This window comes from Peromyscus eremicus, chromosome 2, assembly GCF_949786415.1.
Source record: "Peromyscus eremicus chromosome 2, PerEre_H2_v1, whole genome shotgun sequence".
In the NCBI taxonomy this organism is placed as follows: domain Eukaryota; kingdom Metazoa; phylum Chordata; class Mammalia; order Rodentia; family Cricetidae; genus Peromyscus; species Peromyscus eremicus.
In genome coordinates this window covers 116,928,990-116,953,064 of record NC_081417.1, presented here as the reverse complement: position 1 = coordinate 116,953,064, position 24,075 = coordinate 116,928,990, and the positions used below count along the sequence as shown (strand labels likewise).

General features: G+C 42.6%; 1 protein-coding gene across 3 annotated transcripts in view; it reads right to left on the bottom strand.

The window, feature by feature from the left end:
* Window positions 1-24,075, bottom strand: part of Pde4b (phosphodiesterase 4B) — a 459,158-nt gene that overhangs the window by 80,230 nt on the left and 354,853 nt on the right. For all 3 annotated transcript variants that reach the window (XM_059254584.1, XM_059254585.1, XM_059254583.1), the window contains one exon: window positions 22,760-22,809. In XM_059254584.1, coding sequence (XP_059110567.1) covers window positions 22,760-22,809 — 50 coding nt within the window. The remainder of the gene's footprint in view (window positions 1-22,759; window positions 22,810-24,075) is intronic.

Here is a 24,075-nt window from a genome sequence, read left to right as displayed (position 1 = left end):
TGTTTGTTTGTTTGTTTTTTTTTTTCGAGACAGGGTTTCTCTGTGTAGCTTTGCGCCTTTCCTGGAACTCGCTTTGGAGACCAGGCTGGCCTCGAACTCACAGAGATCTGCCTGGCTCTGCCTCCCAAGTGCTGGGATTAAAGGCGTGCAGCACCACCGCCCGGCTCTCTGTTAACACTTTAGAAAGAAATGAGTAGCTAAATCAGTAACTATTCAGTGCTCCTCTAACTGAGCAGTTGAAACCATAGCATAGAAGCAGAGCTCTGCCGAACTTCAAAAGCTGAACCATGACAAATTCCTCTTCAAGAAACAGGCCTCAGTTCTGAGGGTGACAGTGTCTCATGACCTGATTCTTGCTCTCACCAGTTTTTGTAGATGTCTCATCTACAAACTGCTTGGCCCTGCTGTTTTATCCTTAGACCAGGTACAATGTGTTTTAGGTGAATCCCTCTCTGCTTTGCTAGCTCACAAAGTGCTCTTGCCCCTCAGAGACACGGTGGCACCAATTCACACTTTTATTCCATTGTATGTGCTTATTACAGGCCAGGAAGTCGTAAGGAAATGGAGCAAGCATAGAGCACGTTAACACATATTCAACATTTTTTATGCCTGTTCTATTATTAACATGCATTTATTTTTCTGCAAAACCAATGTTCTATTTATCTTTACTTAAAAAGTATGTTCATAGAACATACCATGTACCTGCCTAAGAACTATATAAATATTCATTTAATCCTCTTAACAAACCTAAGAGGTAGGGAGTTTATTTCATAGATTGGGAACCTGAGGCAGAAATGAGTCATTTGATGAATAGACGGAATTAATAAACTGATGGACCAGAATTTAGGCACAGGAAAGAAAGCTGGACTGTTCATCCTCAGCCAGGGCTGGAAGTCATCTTTCAACTCCTAAGAAGCAGAGTTGATTATTGCTGTTCTGGGAGGAGGAATGTAGGCTTGGAGGCTAGTCTGTTAGGGTTATGCCATTAATTTATGTGTTCATAAATATTTATAGCATGCTTATTCAACACTAGACATTGTGCTGGCTTCAGAGATATGCAGTGTTTGGCCAGACACCATCCTCGGGGATTTTATGATTCAAATAATACATGGTGATGGGGGACCCTGACATAGGAACTCATCGCCTCTCTAGTGTCACTTCTGAGGCTTCAATCAAACTGTTGAGTTGCAGATATGAATTCAGCATACCGGGAGAGGAGGTGGGGCAGCTCCAAAAGTCTTCACTGAGGAAGGAAAGCACCACTTACCACGTTTATTGCCATTTAAAGATAAATGTGCCACATTTCGGTATCATCCTCATGTGTGTTAACTGTAATCTCTTTGAGGACTGAGACTAATTTGGTATTGCTCACAGTGCTCAGGATCCTGTCACACATTGTCAGTATCCAAGAAGGGGCCTTTGAATGACTTGTGACTGGCTGAGTTCTTAACAGCAGCTAACAAAGCTGGTAGTATTAGTTTGGCTATGTTGGGGATTTCTGTGAGCTACTTGAAGCTTGAACATTTAGTTACTATGGCAGTAACACAATAGCTTTTCCTGTCTCTTTGGGGACAGTGACTCAAAGACTAAATGTCATCAAAACCAGAGAGTGTACAGAATTCTCTTTACCAGGTGGACTAAGTCCCATGTATTTCCAGAATCAATATTGTCCTCCTAAAGATCTCACAGCCCCATATGCTTGTTACAAAACCCTTTAGAACAAGGAGTCCTGAGTGTGACCTCAGATTGTCTCATGTTTATGTTGCTAAAACAGTCCAACTGTGAATCCTCACTTTTTTTTCACCAATGCAGTGGGAAGCACCAGTTTCTAGGTGTGGGAAATGATGAAAACAAATTCAGTTGTACACAGGGCTAACACCACTGTTTGTGAGGCTGTATATTTGTTTTGGGAAATGTGCATTTATTAATAATAAAGTCTCACAACGTGGCAGGCACATCAGGGCCACAATGTATCAGTCATAGAAGGTAATACAGGAAAAACCCCATTAACTCACCTGGGCTGACATCTGCCAAGGCCACAGGCTATGTTTCTGCCTTCTGAGTTTGAACTGCATTTTATAATTATGGGTGAAATGCTAGCTGTGCTCTCTCACTGTGGTTCATAACTATTAATCACAACATACACTGTGATGGGAAAATATAAAAAAATACCGAAAGCTATAATTCCTTATAACTTCAGCTTGTGACCCCCAAATGGGCCCTTCCCCCCTGTTTACACAAGAAGAAACATTGACTAATAGGCTTCAGTTACCAGAAGCACGTGGCATCTTCTGCAGAGACTCGTGGCCAAAGGAAGACAAACCACCCTTATTTATTTAAGATTTATTTATTTAACCTGCTGGTGGGGCTGGTTTGTTGGATTTGGTTTTACATCCTGGATCACAAAGTTTATGATGGGAAAGAGTGTTAGCTGTTCGCTGAAGGCCAAGAGGACTCCAGCTCTTTGTCTTTCGTTAACGGAACTCCAGGCTTTTTTGGAGATGGGAAAAGGCAGCAGCAGGGGGAGTTGGCCCTTCCTGCCTTCATCTTCTATTTCTTCTCACCTCTCTCTTCATCTGGTGAGGCTTCTGGTCCAGCCTAGACCACTTCACAGGCCTTGATTTCAATTCTTCTCATGTCTTTCCACTTCGTCTAGCCAGCTGCTGCCCAACTCTGAACGGGCTATGAGCTTTTGAAAGCCAGCCACACACTTTCCTTCTATCTCACGTAAGATAAATATGCACCCTACATTAATCTTCATAACCTTATTGTCTTGTAGGGAGAATGAAGCATGAACAGTGGCTAGAGGCATGGGCTCAGGAATGTGCAGGAGGAGTCTGGCTCCTGCCTCTATTTCTTTTCAGTGAAAATGTTTGGGAAGTCAATATCCTAATTTATAGAGTGGGAATCAGAATAGTGTTTACTTCCCAGATTTGCTTTTGGTGGTTTTAACAATAACATTGAAGAAGATTTTATGTATCAATGCTGTCACCTTCCCAGGTATATAATTCAGCATTTTTAAAAATCAGTTTTACTATGTTGATTAACTCTTGCCTTAATATTATCTCTCATATACACCCATTGGTATTTAATAAATGTATATTATACCCTACTTTAGCCTTAGGCAAGTAGTATATTGTCTTCCTTCATAGTTTTGCCTTTTGATAATATTTCAAATAAGGAGAGCCATACAATATACACACGTCATAGCTGACCTCCTTTCCTGACCATCATATTTTCTAGAATCCTCCATATTGTCTATAGCACATATTTCAAGGCTGTTTCTTATTGATAAAGGATGTGGCATGGTTTAATTATAACACCTTTTGTACAGTTCCTGACCACTGGATGTGTAGATTGTAATTGAGTTTATTTAAAAAAAAATGGTACTGATATTAGTGTTCAAGACTTTGTGTAGACAGATACTTTAAGTTCCCTCATATGGCCATTTGGAATTAGAATTGGTGAGCCATGTGGCCTAAAATGTGTTTGTGTGTGTGTGTGTGTGTGTGTGTGTGTGTGTGTGTGTGTGTATGTATATTCTTATGTGTGTGCATGTGTGCATGTGAGTTAGTGACTGCATAGTGACTCTGTGTGTGTGTGTGTGTGTGTGTGTGTGTGTGTGTGTGTGTGTGTGATCTTGAATTTATGATTCTTCAACCTCTACCCTGAGTGTTGAAATTCCAGGCATGTGCTACCATGCGGTGCTGGAGATTGAACCCAGGGGTTTCATGTATGATAGGCAAGCATTCCATCAACCATGCTACATCCCCAGGTCTGAATGTTTAACTTTTAAGGATGCCTACTGTTGTTTTAAAGCTTAAGCATTTCGCAATAGTAGCCTCACACAGTGATACTCAAGGGGCAATAATTAAAACAAGTATTATTCCTGCCGCTGTTGATTTTAGGAGGTAGTAAATGAGAAGTATACAGCTCAGAAATGGTTAGGAACTTGCCCAAGATCACATTGCTAATGGATTGATGAAATGGGATTTGGATCCAACTTTGGCTTGTCTTCTGATTCTATCTGGTTCTGTTTCTAGTCACAGTAGTCAACATTGTATCACTACCTCAAGAAAGCCCAGTTCCAATGGCACAGTGGCCTGCTAAACAAATGTAAGTGGCTCACTGCATATAGAGGAAAACTCCAGCTTCTGTACTAGGTGTATAAAGCTCTCTGTTATTTTCCCACCCATCTTACTGCCCCGACTCCCACCATGCCCCTCTACCCTGGCTTTCCCTTCTCTTCCTCCACAGATGTCTTCCAGTCCAATAACAACCCTCATTCTTGTGCCTTCTATATGTTTGTGTGCTTCAGCATTAGCTGCTTTTTTAAAGTTTCACTTTGTGAAATTGTACCCATTCCTTAATGTAGAGTTCAGAGTGTATCTCTTCTACCTTCCTCTCCTAATAGCAGAACACCTTTCTTCTCCCAACAGCCCTAGTAAAAATCTGTCTGTGTTCTCCTAATCCTGCTGCTCATGATAGATGGTCAGTGAATGTGCTGGCTTGGGTTGGAATGACTGAAAAATTCAACTATAGAACTATATGACCCAGCAATAGAAATACTAACTTTTAAAATTCAATAAAGCTCTATTTACAAATTATTCAGTGTATCCTCATACAGAGTAATATTCATTCTAGATGAGGATAGGACTTTTAGCCACATTTATGCTTCCATGGAAAATTCTTATCACATTTCATTACATACCAATTTGTATGTGCTTCACAAGACTGTGAGCTCCTCCATGGAAGACATTATGTCTTACTCATCCTGTACCTGCATTAAGCAACACAATGCTTGATTCATGTTGCAGTGAGTACTCAGTAGGGGCAAATGAGTTAATAAACAGGAGGGTGAGTGATGGAGAAAATGAATCTCTTTCTCTGACACAGAAATATCACAGCCAGGTGATACTCTCTTGTTTGACCTCAGAGTTCTAAAAGAGGCTTAAGCACCTGCATGAAAGCCTCTACTGTTCTCAAATAGAAGAGATATACATAGGAAATGAACAGGTCAAATAACCTCATTTGATAATATGATTCTATATATAATACTAAATACTCCACAGGAAAACACTTGGTTTTGAGAAACACTTTCAGAAAACAGCAGGATGCAAAATTAACATAGAAAAATCAGTAACCTTCCTGTGTAGCAACAGGCAACATGTTAAGAAAGAATTCTGGAAAACAGTCCCATTCACAATTGCCTCAACTAATCAACCAACCAACCAACCAACCAACCAACCAACCAACCAACCACTGCACCCACCCTTGTAATAAACCTAACCAAGCATGTGACTTGTCTCTATAGTGAAAAGCTTAAAATACTGAAGAAAGAAATTGAAGGAGGCACAACAGGAAGTAAAGACCTCCCATGTTCATGGATTGGAAGAATTAATATTGTGATAATGTTCATCCTAGCAAAAGAAATGTATAAATTCAGTACAATACTCATTAAAATCCCAATAGGATTCTTCACATGCGAAAATACAATCACATAGAAAATACAGTCTTCAAATAAACACAGAAGCACACAAGACCTAGAATATTCCAAGCAATCTAAAGCAAAATAAATAATGGGGGAAGTGCCACCATTCCTGAATTTAAATCTACTCTAGAGCCATAGTAACAAAACCAGCAAGGTACTGGCAAAAAAAAGTCATCAATGAAATTGAATAGATTTAGATGTAACCCACAGAACTACATCCACATGAGTTTTGAAAAAGAGGCTGGAAATCCACGTCGGAGAGAAGACAGCCTCTCCAATGAATGGTTTTGGCAAAACTGGGTACTCATATGTAGAAGAGTAAGCCTAGATCCCTGTCTCGTACTCTGTTCAAAGTCAACTCCAAGTAAATCGAAGATGTTAATGTAAGATCTGAAATTGTTAGAGGAAAAGGGAGAGAAAATACTTCCAGAGAGCGAGGGACTTTCTGAACAGGATTCCAGTCACTCAGGAAATAAAGCCAACAAGCGACAAATGGTACCTCATGAAATTAAAAAGCTTCTGTATAGCAAAGGAAAGAGTTAATTGGGTGAAGATACAACCTACAGGCTGGGAGAAAAATCTTTGCTAACTGTATATCTGATGGAGGCTTACTATCTTACATATACAGGGAACTCAAATAACTAAACAGGAAATCAAACAACTGGAGCAATGAATGGGCTGGTGAAATAGACAGTTCTCAAAAAGTGAAGCACAAATGATCTTTAAATTCTCTCTCTCTCTCTCTCTCTCTCTCTCTATATATATATATATATATATATATATATATATATATATATATATATATAACATTCAGCCTTAGTAACCATTGGCGAGTTACAAATCCAAATGACATTGAGATTCCATGTCACCTTAGTTAGAATGACAGACATGAGGATGCAGCAGAAGGGACCTTTATACACTGCAGGTGGAAGTGTAAGCTCGTCCAGGCACTAATGAAGTAAGTATAGAGGGTCTTCAAAATTCTCAAAATAGATCTCCCTTGTGACCTAGCTATACTGCTCATGGAGAGTTATCCAAAGGACTCCAAGCAACACATCACAGAGACACGTGCATGTCAATGTTTGCTGCAGTACTGCTCACTACGGCAAGTTAGGGAGCCAGCCTAGGAGTCCAGTATAGAGGAGTGATGAGGAAAAGGGGGTGTCTATACACAATGGAATTTCTTTAAATGGGAAAGAAAAATGAAGTTACATCATTTGCAGAATAAAGTGGATGGACCTAGAGATCATTAGAAAGACAAGTATTAGATTTTTTTTCCCTCACATGTGGCTCCTAGGTTGTGTCTATCTCATGTTTTCATGTATATACATATGATTTGAAAGTAGAAGTAAACTCATCTAGGGGAGGAAAGGGGAGTAATGGAGAGGAATGGCAAGAAAGAAGAGGAGATGGAATATGTTCAACAATATTGCTTGCATGAAAATGTCCTTACTTAACACAATACCATGTACAGTGAATATATGCAATGACATCCAAAATAATTTGCAAAAAGTAGGACACTGTCTCCTCTTTCTATTCAAGTCCCGAGGGCTTCACTTAAGATAGATCAGTTGCCCGGACAGTGGTGGCGCACGCCTTTAATCCCAGCACTTGGGAGGCAGAGCCAGGCGGATCTCTGTGAGTTCGAGGCCAGCTTGGGCTACCAAGTGAGTTCCAGGAAAGGCGCAAAGCTACACAGAGAAACCCTGTCTCAAAAAACCAAAAAAAAAAAAAAAAAAAAAAGATAGATCAATTGATTAGTAAATTTCCATGTGACCCACTTCCCTTCACATTCTTTACCTGTTTCTATACAAGAGCCAAGAAGAAAAGGAGAAAGAATAAGAGGAAAAGGAAAAGTGGGCAGAAGAATAATTATTTAATAATCACTCATTAAGTGCTAATGATCAAGGTTCAGTTTCAACCATGTCGAGACCACTTGGGGGCTGATAAGCACATATAGTCACAACAATAATAAAGATGACTCAGTGCTATGACTGGCACTATTTAAATGGTTCTACATGAAATAACCCATTCAATCCTAAAGTAGTTCAGAGATGAAGGATTTGAAAGAGAAGGAAATGAAGATGCAGAAACCAAGGTTTAGGGAAGGCATGAGGAATAATGCTCCTGAGATCTAAGTCGAGGCTATCTGGCTCCAGAATCTCAAGCTTAGGGGGAGTGCAGACGTCCCCCTGCTGCTTGCCTAGCACATGTAAGTACATGATGTATGTCTACTATTTAATGGGATTGGCTAAACTCGGGATTGGGAAAATACTAGAGCTCTAATGTGTTGTGGAAAATTGGTGTGACTTAATGTTATGGTGGGAGGGTGTGGAAGAGGACCAAGGTTTGGGGGCAGAGAATACATCTTGGCCTTGAACTCTGAAAGCCCCAGTTACTAACCTATGAGCTGTTCATGTCTGACAAAGAATTACCCATCTTGACACCCACACACGACTGTTTCTGGGTCAGGGGCCATTTTAGCAGTTTGAAGTCTCTGTAAAATTTGACTCTAGAGTCAAAGATTCAAAATAGTACCAAATAAAAAATGACTAAGGATTTGGGAAGGTTACAGGATTTACCTCAAATCATACACGTGGCTGGTGTCAGCAACGAAATGTCAGTTTCCAAAGTTGCAGCCCAGTGCTCTTTCATTTAAGTCACACAGTTTCATCTGAGGTAGGGAAGTTGACAGAACAAATTATTCAAAATGGGACTTTCCAGGGCCTGACTAGAATTGGATGGGTGCCTCCCTGTGTTCCTACAAGGCACACCCTGGTTTCACTTAAGATCTGAAATCCAAATCTCTCCTTCTGATGTCAGTTGTCAGGGTACCTTGTCGTAAGCAGTGAGTAGCACTCTATCATGTCCTAAAAATTCTGTCCCACCTCTTTTCCTGCTGGGATAACCTTCCTCAAATCCTCAGTCTTCAATGAAGGGATTTACCATTGAGAGAGAGAGGCACAGTCATCTTCATTGGCTCAGTAATTTCTCCAAAAGGAGAGAACAGCACAAAAGATATTGCCTCTAAATTTTCTCTATTTCTAGAATCTGGAAGCAAAAGCAGATTCAATGTAGTTCAGATGTTGATGAGTGCTGTTCAGAGAAAGCCAGGATTGAACAACTGACATAAGTTTGTTCCTGAGAGAGCTTACACCTTTATAACAGGTGCCAGTGGGCACATCGCCTCTCACTAAGAGGAGATTAGTGCCAAGTATGCAGGGCTTGGAGCTAAAGTCGAAACTTAGGTCTTAGCTATATCACCTACTAACTGAACGTGCCTTTGCTGTTCATCTTTGCTGAGGTGTAGTTTTTTGTTGCTTTTTTTTTTTTTTTTGAGACAGGGTTTCTCTGCATAGTTTTGATGCCTTTCCTGGATCTTGCTCTGTAGACCAGGCTGGCCTTGCACTCACAGAGATCCGCCTAGCTCTGCCTCCCGAGTGCTGGGATTAAAAGCATGTGCCACCACCGCCTGGGGCTAAGGTATAGTTTTATTGGTTATCAAATGGGGTTACATATTGACCTTGTGATTGTTGAGGTTAGCAAGATGGAATTCCTAATAGCAAATAGCATACTTCACATATGCCGTGATACCACGTTGACACATCTCTGCTGTACCTTGTGATTCAAGCCACATCTTTGGAAAGAAAGAGCACACACTGAGAGCAGAATAGAATATAAATGGATTTATCAAACCAGAGTTCCATACATAACCATAATACAGGAGTTCTTCCTTCTGCATGGAAGGGTCTACCCAGAAATCTGAGGAGCAGAGCAATAACTGATCTAGCAACACATCTGGAAAGTGGACAGAAGAAGCATTACTACCGCAGAGGAAGAGGAGGTGGAGGTAAATGTTTTCAGAACTAGAGCAAAACAAGTCACTCAAGAACTGAAGAAAAGGCAAGACCTAGGGGCAAAGAACATGGTGAGCTGCTGACTCATTAAGCCACAGAAAGCTCCCACAGTTGTGTTTGCTCTGTAACTTGCTGAGGCAGCCCTTCATCAAAAGACAACTGGGAGGTGGGGATGGGGGCCTATTCTATAATCCCAGCACTGCTGAGATGGGAGGATCATGAGTTCTGGAATAGCCTGAGCTACGTAGCAAGACTCTGTCTTTAGAAAGAAATAGAAGGGAGGTGAGGTGAAGAGGGAGGAAGGTGGTGGCTAGGTATGGGATAGTCTGTGCTGGCTGCTGCGAACACTACAGGTGATGTATCCCAGCACTTGTCTGAAAGGCACACACTACCCTGTGATGTGGTGTGCACCTCTGAGATGTCAGGCTGGGAACTATGGTGAACACAAGTCTAGAATGAGGTTGGGAGAGATGCCTGATGATAGTGTGTTCTGCAAAGGGCCAGGGGCATTCTGAGTGACAGGAACACAAGACTCAGAGGACACATGCTGATAAGAATGTTTGTTTGGATCTGAAAAGGAAGAAATCTGAAGGATCACTTTGTAAGTCAGGTTGGAATTCAAATTTCCAAATTCTGAGAGAGAGTATAGACCTTTCAACCTCAAATCCTATCCTGCTAAACTCAGCAATATGCATAAACAGGACCCCCCAGCCCTTCTAACCTTCCCCAAGACATTCCTTGCCAAATTAACTTGTTCAAGATAACCAATCTCAACTGAGTTTTCAGTAATTGCTTCTGAGGTCCGGGAAGTGCATTTTTGTAAAGCTGAAGCCCGAGGGTTTCATGATTGGCTGCCCAAGTAGACTGGAAGGTGAGAACAGCATACTTCAGTGATACCACGGCTAATGCACATACTGTCTAGGTCTGCAAATACAAAGCTTTGCACTTCTGGCCTTACACATGTTCCTCTAATATCTAGAACAATGCCATGAGCTAAGATTGAACTGAGATGTCAGGCACATGGAAATTTTCATTTTCCTTGACTTTCAATATCTGACTTGGAGCAAGTGAAGCATCTAGATTGACTTCTCTTGAGACAGGTTGTATTCTTTGGTAGCTGGTTGGTGGGTGCCTGTGATAAAACTGGCTTGAGGTGTCAACTTGGCTGGGTTGTATTGTACCTGTGACTTAACCAGTGGCCTGTAGCTAATTGCTGTGCAGCTATTTTGTCCATGAGGATGACATCTAAACTAGGAAACTGAAATTAAAGATGGCCCCGTCTATACAGTCCTTGTGTAAACTCAGGATCAGGATCTGAGTCTTATTTATGAGAACATCACCTCTTCCTCCCTAAAAGATATTGTTGAAGGAATACATATAGAGCTGAACAAATGGGTGATGAGGGGAGAGAGGGCAGGCCTGGTCCCATGTAAGATGAATGAACTGAGCAGCTACCCACAGCACGCAGAGGAAGAAAGCTTTCCAGAGGCAGCAATTTGAACTGCTTGCTTTAAGAGGACTATATTGAAGGTAGCTGGGAAGAGTGAGGGCTATGGGGGCAGGAGGGAAGGAGTAGAGGGCCTTGAGAGAAGACAGCTGAGCTTTCTATGAGAGAGGGAACGAAAATGGAAAAGTAGATCACTGGGAGCAGAGACCTATTATGTGGACAAGATTTCTTCTCTAGAATCTATATTTTCTCCTAGGAACAAGGAAGTAACAAACCAGTTTTAGGCACGTCTGTGCACACACATCCATCACCAGCTGTGGCAAACAGACACGGAGGAGTTGCTGTCTGTCAGGGGAACTACCCTGGGAAGCTGCACAAAGAAGTGAAGCCACACTTGACCGTCAGTCACCGAATACCTAGAAGACTGGAGCTCATGGATGTGTGAAGAGTCTCTTCCGGTGCAGACCTACATGCTTCCTTCTGGTGAGTGTTTACTTAGCTGTGTTAGGTTCTCTTGGCATGGTTAGGTCTTCCGAGGCCGTGTCCTTCCTGAGAATAGGGAACTCAGGTGTTTGGACTTGTCTTGAGCTCCTAGAGAAATAGTTACATAGCCAAAGAGAATGAAAAGGCTCTTTCATGTTACCAGTTTCTGCCCATGCAGATGGCAGTCTGGATTGTCATCACAAGCTTTTGAAACTAAGTTTACCCCAAAGGTACTGTTTCAAGTTCCCCAAAGTTACAACAGCTGGACAGTTACCAAGTCCTGCAGGTTGTCTGTCACTGAGAGAAAACTCTCTCTTATCTGGATGACTCAAGAAAGACCTCTTTGGGGCTGGCTAGATGGCTCACATGGTAAAGGTGCTTGCTGCCAAGGTTGATAATCTGAGTTCAATCCCAGGTTTCCACAAGATGGAAGGAGAGATCTTCTGCAAGTTGTCTCAATTTCGTGAGTGAGTATGCACATGAATGCACACACATGTACACAAACATACACACATGCCAAATAAATGAATGTGATAAATGTTTTTAAATGAAAAAAAAAAAAACAACCACCAATTAGCATCTATTTAGTGCCTTTGGTGTGCCAGGTACTACACTAAACTCTTTTACTTACAATTGACTAATTCTGGTCTGAAGATGATCCATTGCTCAGATTAGAAAACCAAGACCCAGACATGTTGAGTCATTCATCTATAATCACAGAGAAAGAAAGAAAGAAAGAAAGAAAGAAAGAAAGAAAGAAAGAAGAAAGGACGAAAAGAAGAAAGAAAGAGAGGGAGGGAAGGATGAAGGGAGGGAGGGAGAGAGAAAGAAACAAAGAAAGAAAATAAAGAAAGGAAAAAAGAAAGAAAGGAGAGAGAGTAGAAGGATAAAGCACAGGAAGGCTAGCCCAGATCCTGCCTTCTTAACCCCAAGGAAGGCAGGAGGAGCTGGGCTGACTATTATGGTGGAAGAGATTCAGGTCCTAGGAACACACAGGCCCTGCCAATCATTCTACCTTGGGGCTCAGATTGAAGTTTTGTGTTTAGAATTCAAAGGATCTCATGCCAGTCTCATTCTCAAAATCTCTCCATGGCTCCCAAGGAAACTGACAATAAAGTTCACACATCTTCCAAGACTAAAAAGTACCATGCCCTTCTGTTCTCCGCCTTGCTCATCACTGGGACTGTTGCAATCAGGGTCTATGGATGAAGTGACTCTGAGGTGTTGGTTTCTCTCTAAGTGATAATCCTACTAGTTTCTGTTCAGTCTTTAGGGTTCAAGTTCAAGGTCACTTATTGACCAAGATCTCCCTTATGCCTCAATCTACTTCTATCCCCATAATAACAGACAACAGTGATTAGCGGAAGGGTTAAATAATACTAGGTGCCAGATAGAGTTGTAAATGATTTACATATAAGGACTCATTTAAACGTTACCATAGCTCTAAAAGATTTTAGCATGGTTCCTGCTTTCACATGGAAAAAAAATTGGAGTAAAGTCATAGCATCATGTACCTTCCTTCACTGCAGTTATCAAACGGCAGTGGTGCGTGTATTCAGGAAGTGTGTGCTGGACTGTCAGCAACAGGGCAGGGTCTCCTGCAGCAGTCTGTGGGTGGGGACAATGTGGCCAGACTCAAGAGCAGAGAACACAGGCTTTCTTTTTAAAAAAATATTTTGTTTTCATCATTTTAAAATGAATGTGTATATGACTGTCTGTGGGTGTGTCCATGTGAATTCAGGTGCCCTGAACTCCAGAAGAGGGCTTTGGAGTCTTTGGAACTGGAAGTACAGGCCCTTTGCAAGAGGAGCACCCGCTTCTAACTGCTGAGCCAGTCCCCCCCCTTTAAAAACAGATGTTATTTTTGTTATGTTTTAATTATGTATAAATGTGTGAGTATTTATGTGTGAATTCAGGGATCATGGGCTTCCAAGACACAAAGATCTAGATTTCAGTTCTAACTTAACACTTGTTAACTTGCTATCTTGAATAAGCCCAGGCTTTCCCCCAAGCTCTCCTCTCAACCCGTAAGTAACAATACCTTAAAAAAATAGGTGGTAGGTAACAGATCCAGAGGATACAGCATAGTGCCACACCTAGGAACAGTCCTTACCAGCTCCTTTCCTCTCTTGCTGTGAGAGACAGGCATGTGTGCCTTTGGAAATTTCTCATGCTAGCTAGACTCCAGACCCTGGAAATGTGAAGACCAGGGTATAATTGGGGGTCAGAGACAGCCAACAGAATCTGCTGTGGCTGCCTCTGCTGGTTAAATGAGTCAGATGACCACCATGGCCTCAGTTCACTTCGTAGGCATAGTGAAGGAGGGAATAGGAAATGTACACAGAACTCCGTCACTCTTGGTCCTTGTCAACAGCTCTGGCTGGGAGGAAGTCAAGACAATAAACTCGGATCCAGTGAGCTCTGTTGCCTGTTCTCTATTTCAAGGGGACAGTCCCTGCCTTGTTTCTCTTCTCTCCAGTGAGACACTTCCCTGAAATGCTCCGGACTTCTCAGAAACAGTGCATAGGGATCAGCAGCAAGGCAGAACGCATCCTGGCCCCAGGATCACACTCTTTCTGGATGTGGGGGCAGAAAGGGACACTTAGAAGGCCCCCTTCCTTCCTCTGCTTTCTCTTAGCAATTTTTCCCTTTCATCCTTCTGCAGGCTGAGTTTGACTTACCCTGTGGAGAGGAGAAGGGAGGTAGGGTATGCCTGAGGGTGCTTTCCCTGTCCCAGCAGAAAGGGAAGGGGCTTGCTGACCTTCCCCTGTGCTGTGCTCTGCTGTGGGATTATTCTTGTCTACAAAGGGCAGCTCTGAGCTAGCTTCAGCTTCTCCTCTCTGCTTAGCTGCCTGGGCTGGAAAAACCTGTGCCTAGAAAGGTGTGTATCAACCCTCGAGGCTGGATTTAAACACAGTTGCAGTGAGCTGTGTGACTGTACCCAGGCTATCTCACAAAGTGACAACCTCATGGATTTATGCAAGAGAATGCTCAGATAACTAAGGTCTGGCTTATCAGAACCCACAGCCATTTGCCACTCTTGGCAGTTTGGTTTTAAGGATAATAGTCAGACTCGATATCCTGTCGTATTTTATACTAGCTCATTCTCCCCGCTGCTCCTCATCTTTCTAATATATGTCTTAGAGAACCTTGTCTTCAACTCCAAATCTATTTCTATATCACCAGATTTTTTATGGGAGGAGGAGGAATATGTTTGAAACTAAGAAAGCTTTCCTTTGGGTCATACAGCATTCTCCATTATCTTCAGGAGACATATTTCAAGACTCTAGGACATGCCAAAAGCTACAGGTAGTGCTGAATGGATCCTGTCTGCATGTGCTGTTTGTTCTTATGCACATATACCTGTGATGAAGTTTCATTCATAAGTCAGAGATCAGCAGCAGTGAACAACAAAGCAGAACGGTTACTGTAGTAAGTGAAGATGGGATTACTTGAAGACAGGCGTTATAATAGATAGCACCGTATCCAGTCTCGCAACTCAGAGGTAACTGAGGAGCTAACGGGCAGGTGGATTGTATAGCGTGGATTTGCTGAGTGAACTGATGAGTCATCTGGGCAGGATGGATCAGGATGATATACAATTTCATCACGATATTCAGAAGGGCATGTGACTGAAAACTTACGAATTCCCCTCTCCGTGGAATTTTCAGTTTATTACTTTTGGATCAGGTTGACCAAGGATAACTGAAACCTTCAAAATCGAAACTGCAGATAAGGGGGAGAGGGTTACTGTATTAGTGTGGATGGGAAGTCAACCAGAACCTTTCAAGAGTGCTTTCTGTTCAGGTTCCCTACTGATACCAGAAGTCCTGGATGCTTAGCTCTCACGTGGGGACCATCTGCTATGAGCTAGGTGCCAGAGAGGCATGCTAAGGTCCCACGATACACATTAAAGATTGTAATTCTGGCATTTTCTCATTGTTTTGTCCATATCAAGTCATTTAATCCTTATAAGTAGCTAACAGGGCATGCACACTTTGCATTCTAATCAGAAGGTGGGGCAACTGAGACACAGTGAGATTAAGTAACTTGTCCCAAGGTCCCAAGGTAGTAGAGGTAGAATTTGGAATGGTACTCTAGCTCACTCATAACTGCTCCACACAGCCCTTTTAATTTATTCTAACCACAATCTTATGAGATAGAAAATTAAAGTGCCCATTTTCCAGATAAGAAAACCAAGTAGAGAATAATTTGTCTGGGAGACTGATTCAGATTTCTAACTCAATTCATCTTGATCTGTTATTAAGTACCTATTTTGTGCCAGGCACTGTGGTGGCACTGAGCGACTGCTATGGTTTAGCATGACAAGCTCCATGTGTTTAGTTATTTTGTTTCTTTCTATTTCTTTTAACTTTGTTACTTCTCTTTGAAGTGATAGAACAGAATTCACTTCACGTGCCTTGAACGTCACATGCAATCTAGGTTAGCCAGGGATGCCAGCACTGTGCACATGTCCCAAGAGCCAGCAGAGAGTTAGGCAAGCCCGAACAAAGCCAAGAAAGCAACTCAGCTCCTCCAATATTTTGGATTCAAGCTTGGGCAATCATTCACTGCTATTTTTTTTCATTCCATAGACATTTATTGGGCATCTGTTATGTTTTACATTCTTAGTTGGGAGCATAAAACAAGAGGATTTGTATATGAATTTGAGATGCTCATGGTTTAGTAGGGAAGAAAACAAGGTATTTCAAGCACTATTTTGAGACTTTGAGATACTAATTAAGAGTTTTTGAGACAATAACTGAATAAGACTTGAGAGGGGCACATTCTGAAGATGACAGATAAGTAGAATCTTAAAGGATAAAGATGCATGTTACAGATGGAGATGGACAAATTATGTGGTGTTTTTCTAAACACATACTATACACTAGGCCTTAGGTCAAAACTACACGTTGATTTGAATCATCACTCCAGAATCCAAGAAGCAGAAAACATATGCAGCCTTGGGAGAAGAGTCAGTGTGGAAAGCCAGGAGGCAGGAGGCTGGCATATTTAGCTCACACAACCAAGCAAAGTGAGGAGGGAGGCAATGCGTAAGACCAGGACAGAGAAGGAATTGGGAGCTGAGTTGTGAGGGCCAACAAGCCTGGTAAGAAGCCTGGATCTCAAGGACCAAGAAGACCCAAATCAGGAAAACAGCCAAAGAACACACATGCACACATACACACACAATCACACACACACACACACACACACACACACACACTCACACACACACCACCCCAAAACAAGATGAAATAACAACAAAACAACCTATAACTGGGTTTAGAAGTAGCATTGTAGAACCAGAATGAAGGCTGGGTTCAAATGGGCAAAAACTGTAGACAAACCAAACCACTTTGGAAGGTCACCACAATGTTTTGGGTACAGGACAAAAAAGTCCTTTACTGCAGGAAAGAAGGGAAGACTAGAGAAATGACTAAGAAGCTGGCTGTCCTGGGTGAAGAGAGATAAATGGGTGATGGTGACAGTGTTCTTCCAAACTACATGAAAAAGGGACAGGGCAGGAAGGACATTGTAGCTGGGTCTCCAGATTAATCAAGTGGGGTTACCAAAAGTTGCAAGCGTCTAGTATGTCTATACACCCCTAGTAATAAATAAGGGAGGTGACAGTCCATGGAGTGGAGGGACAAGGATTGAAGTGAAAAATGGATTCTACAGCCTGCATGGTAGATGATGAGAGCCAGATCTCAAGAGATGGTAAAAGCAGTTTTCTGGCTCCGAGCCTCGGTGGTACAAGAGTCCAGGTGTGGGGTGAGTCTTTGGCAGTCATTCCAACTGCAGCTCAGGTAAACAGAGCCATGAGGCATTCCCAGGAAGAGGCAGCTCTACCCTGAAGGGTTTTCTCTGACAGACCTGGAAGCTGCATGACCAGGCTTGAGGCAGGCGGCAGCTGGGGTTTGGGAGGACACAGGCACGTGGATAGCCTCCTGTGGGTGCCCTGCTGCAGATGAGGCAGCCATGAGAAACAGTTTGTCTTTCCAGCCGCCTCCTCCACCGTTTGCTACAGAGCCTCCATGCCACAGCACGGTGCCAGCTGCAGAAAGATTGATTCATAGGTGAGGGCTGCGGCTTTGAGCCACGCAGAGGCAGCAGCAAACGGCAAAGTGTGTGTGTGTGTGTGTGTGTGAAGGAAACTTTATTTAAGGGGGTCCGTACATCAAACACAACCTCAGTAGCAGACAATAGTGATTTGCCTAGACAATGAATTAACACTGAATTAACATCAAGATGGGCTAAACAGAGCAAGAAGAGAGACTCCTTTTTCAAAGTGGAGTCTCTTCCTCTACGGTCTCAATTACAGGAGATACTTCTGTGCACAAAACATTCAGGCAACAATATCTGGGTGTCTTTTGGAGTCTACTGTAACCAAAGAGAAAGAAAGGCCGGAACTAAAATGCCAAGAACAAAAAGAAACTGTTTGGAGACAGGTCGGCTACAGTGTAAACTTTTCGTTTTCTCTCATAGCAAAACCTGATGGTTGTCTTTGAAAAAAAAAGTGTCTGTATCTAGGTCCCTGGCAGTGATTTGCCTCTGGGAGGGCCAGCAATCTATTTAATGACTCCATTGACGTCAATCGCATAACTGAAATACTTACTAACATGCATGATTCCAGCTTCAGGGGGAGGGGATGGATGGCGTCTCTCAGCAGCGCGAAAACGTGATATGGAATCATGAGGAACGGACTTGGCTCTTTCTGCAAGTACCGAGGGACTAGATGCTGCTGGTCCCCCAGATCCCACTTAATATGAGAAAAAGTTTTCCTGCTAAATGCAGAAATTAATTCTGAACAAGTCAAAGCGGCCATTAATAAGCAAGACATTATTTTTGGCTGTATTTGCTCAAGGGAAACATTTTAACCATTCACACTTTAGCTGACACACTAATGATTTTGTAGTTACCCATACTTAATTTTAGACATATATGAAATAATTGCAAATCAATGCAGACAGCTCAGTGTTTGTGTTCTGGGGTAAACTTTTACAGGATGTCTATTTTAGACAAAGGAGGTTCTTTCAAACTGTTTAGGCAACTATACTGAGAATTGCCCAGCTTTTCTTGTGTAGTTCTATTCTACGATTTCATTTTGTATACAGGCTCTTTACACATTCACAGTGTGTAATTATACAGATTGTCCCAGCAATTCAGGTCACACACATCGTTCTGAACACTGAAGAAAATGTCTGTCATTTTTATTTTCCTTTTTTCTTTTTGTGATTTCCTCCAGGATCTCCTTTATCCTGAGTGGTCAGAACCTTTGATAAGATGATTGATCTTATTTCTGTTCGCTCATGCTGTAATCCTGCCTGATGCTTCTTGCTTAATGCAGAAACCAAGCAAAGGTTCGGCTTGTGCTAACCTTCCTTTCTAGTCATCTGACATGGATCGCATCGGCTTTCAAGCCATAGTTGTCCTCAGAGGGCCTTAGAGGGACCTCTGCCTGTCTACACCAGTCCCTCTCTCATCCTAGACCCAAGGAATTTTAGCAAAGCCTTGACTTTCCATGTGTTGTTCGGGGTCAGAGAAAAAGTACTGAACCTCCCGCTCTACTTCTTAAACAAAATGTACATCTGGCACATCTACTGAGATCTCAGAAACAGTCAAAACCAAGTGAAGACACATGAGGAGTCATGTGGAGAAATGGGTTTCCTGAGAGGAGGCCTCTTCTTCGTTTTATCAGATGGTAGCATCATCCCTTCCAGTGTGGCCCAGAAGCCTATTAGAAGACATGGGCTCCCCGGAGCCTGGGAAGAACCTTAATTAAGGCTGTTGCTCGGAGAGGTCAGCACATTTCACGCTTTACTGGAAGACTTATGCTTCCTCATCCTATTTCTCCAAATACATTCTTTCCTTGAAATATATTTTAATTGACTCCTGTTGAAAATCACCACAGTTAATGCTGCAGACATTCAAGCTGAGGCAGACGCTGTGTCTGCAGCAGTCTGGCCTGGAGACCTCCAGGCAGTTAGTTCTTCGGTTATCTCGTCAGCATGGTTGGTTGCCATTTCGGATGATCCATCAACTTCTGGGTTACTTTAAAAATATAAGATCTGTTACAAGTGGTGATCTTCACGATTTGTACAGCCACTGGTACATTTCAGAAAAAAATGTTATCATAGGACACCCTACTTCACACGTCCCTCTGGCTGTTACAAAATTCTATATATGATACATGTTGTTGTAAATCAAGTCATTTATGTGACTCAGAGGTGAGAGTTACTAAGAGCAATACTTCTCTGATCCTTTTGTGTAGAAAAAACTCTTCTGCAAAGGCCGTGGCCACTTAGTAATTTATCTTCTCAGTAGGTTCTTTAATGACATAGTCAAAAGCATGGATGAGATGCATGAAAGAGCATAGGACAGAGGGACAGTGGGACAGTTGTCACATAATCACATGTATGAATACAAACTGATTCATCTTTTCAATTATCTCATTTGTTTGCAGTCTTCCATTTTGAATATGACCAGGTGAAAGAATTCGGGTTCCTGCCTTGTTTTAGACTTTTCTTTCTTTTATTCATTTTTCCCTTTTTGTTTCAAGGCTGTCCAGAAAGAGCCAAGAATTCACACATTCAAAAGAAAGTGATTATGTTATACAAGTTGAGCTGCTCATGAACCTCAGCCTTAGGATTTTCAACACACTCAAGAGGATTTCCCGTGACTTCTCAAACCTGTGTGCACAGGCTTCAGAACTGCTCATTCTGGGCTCAACCCTCCATTATTGTATGGTGGGTGGCTTTCCCACATCATTGGTAAAATGTCACCTTCTTAGGCATTACCCTTTCTTTCTAACCTGCATGAACACACTGACACCTGAGCAGTTACCAAATTCACCCCAATACCTTCTAATTTCAACACAGTAAGTGATACAGCTTATAAGAAAAAAAGAAAAAACCAGAAGTGAGTACTTTCCCTAGACACAGAGATATTGGCTCATTGTTACCTTTATGAGACCATTCCTTTGAATAAAGTCTGACTTGTATGTAGTTCTGGCTAGTTTGACATTTACCCTGTTCCTACCATGCAGAAATAATTTACCACACTGTGACCTCCAAGAGATGAGAAAGGTGCAGCCTCTGCCTTCAGGAGCTTGGGTTCCAGTGGAAGAGGTATACCACTGAGGAATCATAGCGCATCCAAAATTAGATTGTTGCCATCGCACAAAACAGGAGCAATTATGAAAAATAAAAAAGACTGAGCTTTTCTGTTGAGCCCCAAGAGCTGAGAATCTCCTTGGTCCAACAGTGGGAGAGAAGGAGTCTCACACCGAGGGATTGCCTCACCCAGAGTTCCAATTGTTCAGTAACAATCATAGTCAGTGTTGGAATCTCACTTGGATTTGGAGAATTCACTTTTACAGAGGATCACATTTCATTGATATGAATGAAGAAGCAGCAGAAGAGGAAGAGAAGGAGGAAAAAGAGGAGGAAGAAAAGGCAAGGAAGAGAAAAGGAAGGGGAGGGGAGAATGAGGAGGAGGAAGAAGCTGCAGAGGAGCCATCTTCTGAATTCTAAATTCTGGCTTCTCCTACTTGCTTCCATACAGTCGAAGTCAGTCAGGCTTTGCTGACACAGTACATTGTTGCTGGATGTGTTCAAGCTATCATCTTGTACCTCTTAAACCTTATATTTCTATCAAAATATATCAGTTCAAATTCAGCACTTCTTAATAAATGCCCTAATTTTCTTTTTATGAAAACTTAATGTTCTAAAGCATATTCCAGAGCACCATGCTGTTTGCTCGGAGCCATGGATTTTTCATTCCACTTTCAAGCTTCTATTTAAACACACCTCTTTGTCATATGCTGATAAATATTAAAATAACAGGAAAAATCTGCCCGACTTATTTAAGCTGATAATAAGAACAAAACACGGGATGTGTGTCTCCTCCCTCCTCTCCTAACTGTGGTTAACCGTTGAGAAGATTTTGAAACCAGCAATTAGGTAATAATTGGTACCACCACAGTCTCTTCCCGAAGAAAACCCGGGACTGTTGTAGTTTGCCACAAAGACAGACAAAAACAAATTGCCGTAAGTGGTATTGTCGCTTCTTTGCTCCATTGTTTCAAAAGCATTTAAGAAAAGCTCCCGTTGCCAAGCTGGAGCCAATGTGCCAATAATCATAAAGCATCTTTCAAACATTGTTTCAGCTAATGAGTTAATTTATAGACCCATAAGCACCATATAGCCTCCTGGTATACGTCTGTATTTATTACAAGAGAAAGGAAATGTACTCTAAATATTCAAATTGGTGTCAGGAGCATGTTGGTGGAATTGGCAAACAAAACCAGCAAGGATGCCTCATGCGTAGGCCAATAAGAAGAAACAGCAGCCGGTTCAGAACAGCTCCTTTGATCTCCCAGCATCCAGCACAGCCACACACTAAGACACTGCTCCGTTTCTTTTTATACCTAACGGAAGTGGCCCATCAGCATGCTGAGGTTTTGAAGTCTGTGGGCAAAACACTGTTTACTTCTTTCTAGTTCATATCACAGGGCTCTGGTGTATACTCACCTTCCTTCATGTCTTTCATTTTTTGTTCTCCATTTTTTTTTCTTCTAAAAGTTTTAAAAACATATACCATAAATACTTCAGAAGCCAATGAGCAAATGGAGCCCACTTCCTTTGTTCCTTCGTTCAGAAGTTAGTCATTTATAACACTTCTGAGATACTTAGGATCATCATAGTAGGAGAGCACAACATCCAAAGGGGGAGTAGCTGAGTACTGGCGTGGTGGTGGGGAGACTAGCACTGTTAGATGTCAGGTGACCATGGTGAGTGCATCTTAGTTTTTCATAGCGCTTTGCTACACTCCCCTGCTGTAAGAGTGAGATGGGTTCACCAGAACTCAATGGACCTCAAAGTGGTCCCCGGAGTGGTTGCATGTGCTGTGACAAATACATGTACGAGGGTGTTTCTTCACGGTAGCCTTTCCTCTCAGTAGATTTCAATACAAGAAGAGCAGATGCGCAATATTGAAAGACAAGAGGAGCAAAGAGGGATGACCTCTGAGAGAAATGCTTTGTGACCTGGAAAGCACCTTTGGTTTCACTACCTGGCTAGGACACAGAGCAAGTTGTAGTTACGGCGGATGCAAGGTGGGGAAACCATTCATGAGCCTTGGGGATCTTGGGCTCATGTGGGCACCCTGTGGGGGAATGTTTGAGGTTAGCACTCCTGGAGTTCACTGGGGTCAGCAGGCTGAGGTCCAGTTGCACTGTTGACATAGGTTTGCTCCCTTCTCTCCTGGAAACAGCAGAACCACACATTGAATTGGGAAGGCCTAGGCATACACTTTGTTTGGAAGTATTTTAGTTTGGCTTCACTTGGGGTAAAGGTTCAATACATCTTTGAAAAAAGTCACCAAGAGGCATCCCAGTTACAGTGTGCATATAAATGCAGTTTTGAAGAAGAAACACATTTATTGCTTGGGAAGATGGAGATAGGTCTCCGGGCCTACCTTGCAGGCTGACTCTGGAGACTGGAGCCTGACTAGCCGCTGGCGACCTCCTGTGGAAAAGCAGAAAAGGAGGCTGAGTATGCATTGACAAGCCCCCGACCCTTCCATGATTCCTGACTCCTGGGGAGATTTCCAGGGCATAGTGAGTAATCCAGTGACATAAGGCTATCTCCGGAAGGCAGGCTCCTGGAACGTGGGCAGGTGATTGCAATTCCCTCACATCCAGATGGCCTGGAATTTCCCTCAGCACAGCATCAGGATGCTACAGCTCGCCAGGGAGGAAGTTGTTTACCTCAGATCCCTTGGCAGCCCCTCCGCTTCAGGTTTTCTGTCATGGGAGTCTCTCAGAAAAGCAGATACTTGCTTAGGCCTCACTCCACTTATCAGCATGAATCCCAGTTCTTTGAGGACAGAAAGTCACAGCCAGAGGAACTCTTAGAGAGTTATCAGTTCAGGACTCACACTTTTTTCACCTCAGGAAACTAAGATGTTTGAGAGGACAACTCATTTGCCAAATGCCACACACAGCAACTAGCTGCAGTGATCCGTGTTTCTTAATAGAGGCACTGGCTTTTCACGGAGGAAGGAGGGTTTCATTCTTCATCAGATCCTTATACCAAGAGGCAAGTGAAACAAACAAACACATTTTCCATTAATAGTGCATCTTTCTATTTGTATGTGTATCTATGTGTGCGCAGGTGTGTGCATGTGTGCTTGTCCGTTTATGTAGGAGTGGGTGGAGGCCAGAGATGAAGTCAAAATGTTTTCCCCAAATACTTCTCCATCTAGTTTTTGAGACAGGGTCTCTCACTGAAGAGGGAACCTTCCTTTCTGGCTAGGCTGACTGGCCAGCAAGTCTCTGCCCCTCAGAGTTAGAGCTACAGGAACGTGCCATCATGCAGACTTTTCTTCCTAGATTCTCTCTTTTCTTTGCCTGACATTCCCTGGCCCTTTGCTGGTCTAATCATCCTTCTGGTGATTTGCAGAATTTCTCTGTTACACTCTCCCAGATTCCCAGTATATTGCTGGAGTCTCCCTGTAAAGGGATAGAGCAGTGATCTCAAACTCCAGAGTACTCTGCAAGGCAAATTAGAATATTTTGCTCCAGCTTGTTTCTGGTATTCTGAGTTAACAGACCTAAAGCAGTCTTGCCTCTGGGGTCCCATGCAATGGCCTGTAGTCAGCCCTGCTCCAGAGTCCCATGTAGTGGCTTGCAGTCAGCCCTGCCTCTGGGATTCTATTGCAGTGGTCTGCGGTCAGCCTTGCCTCTGGGGTTCTAATGCAGAGGTCTACAGTGGACAGATGGGTCTGTATTT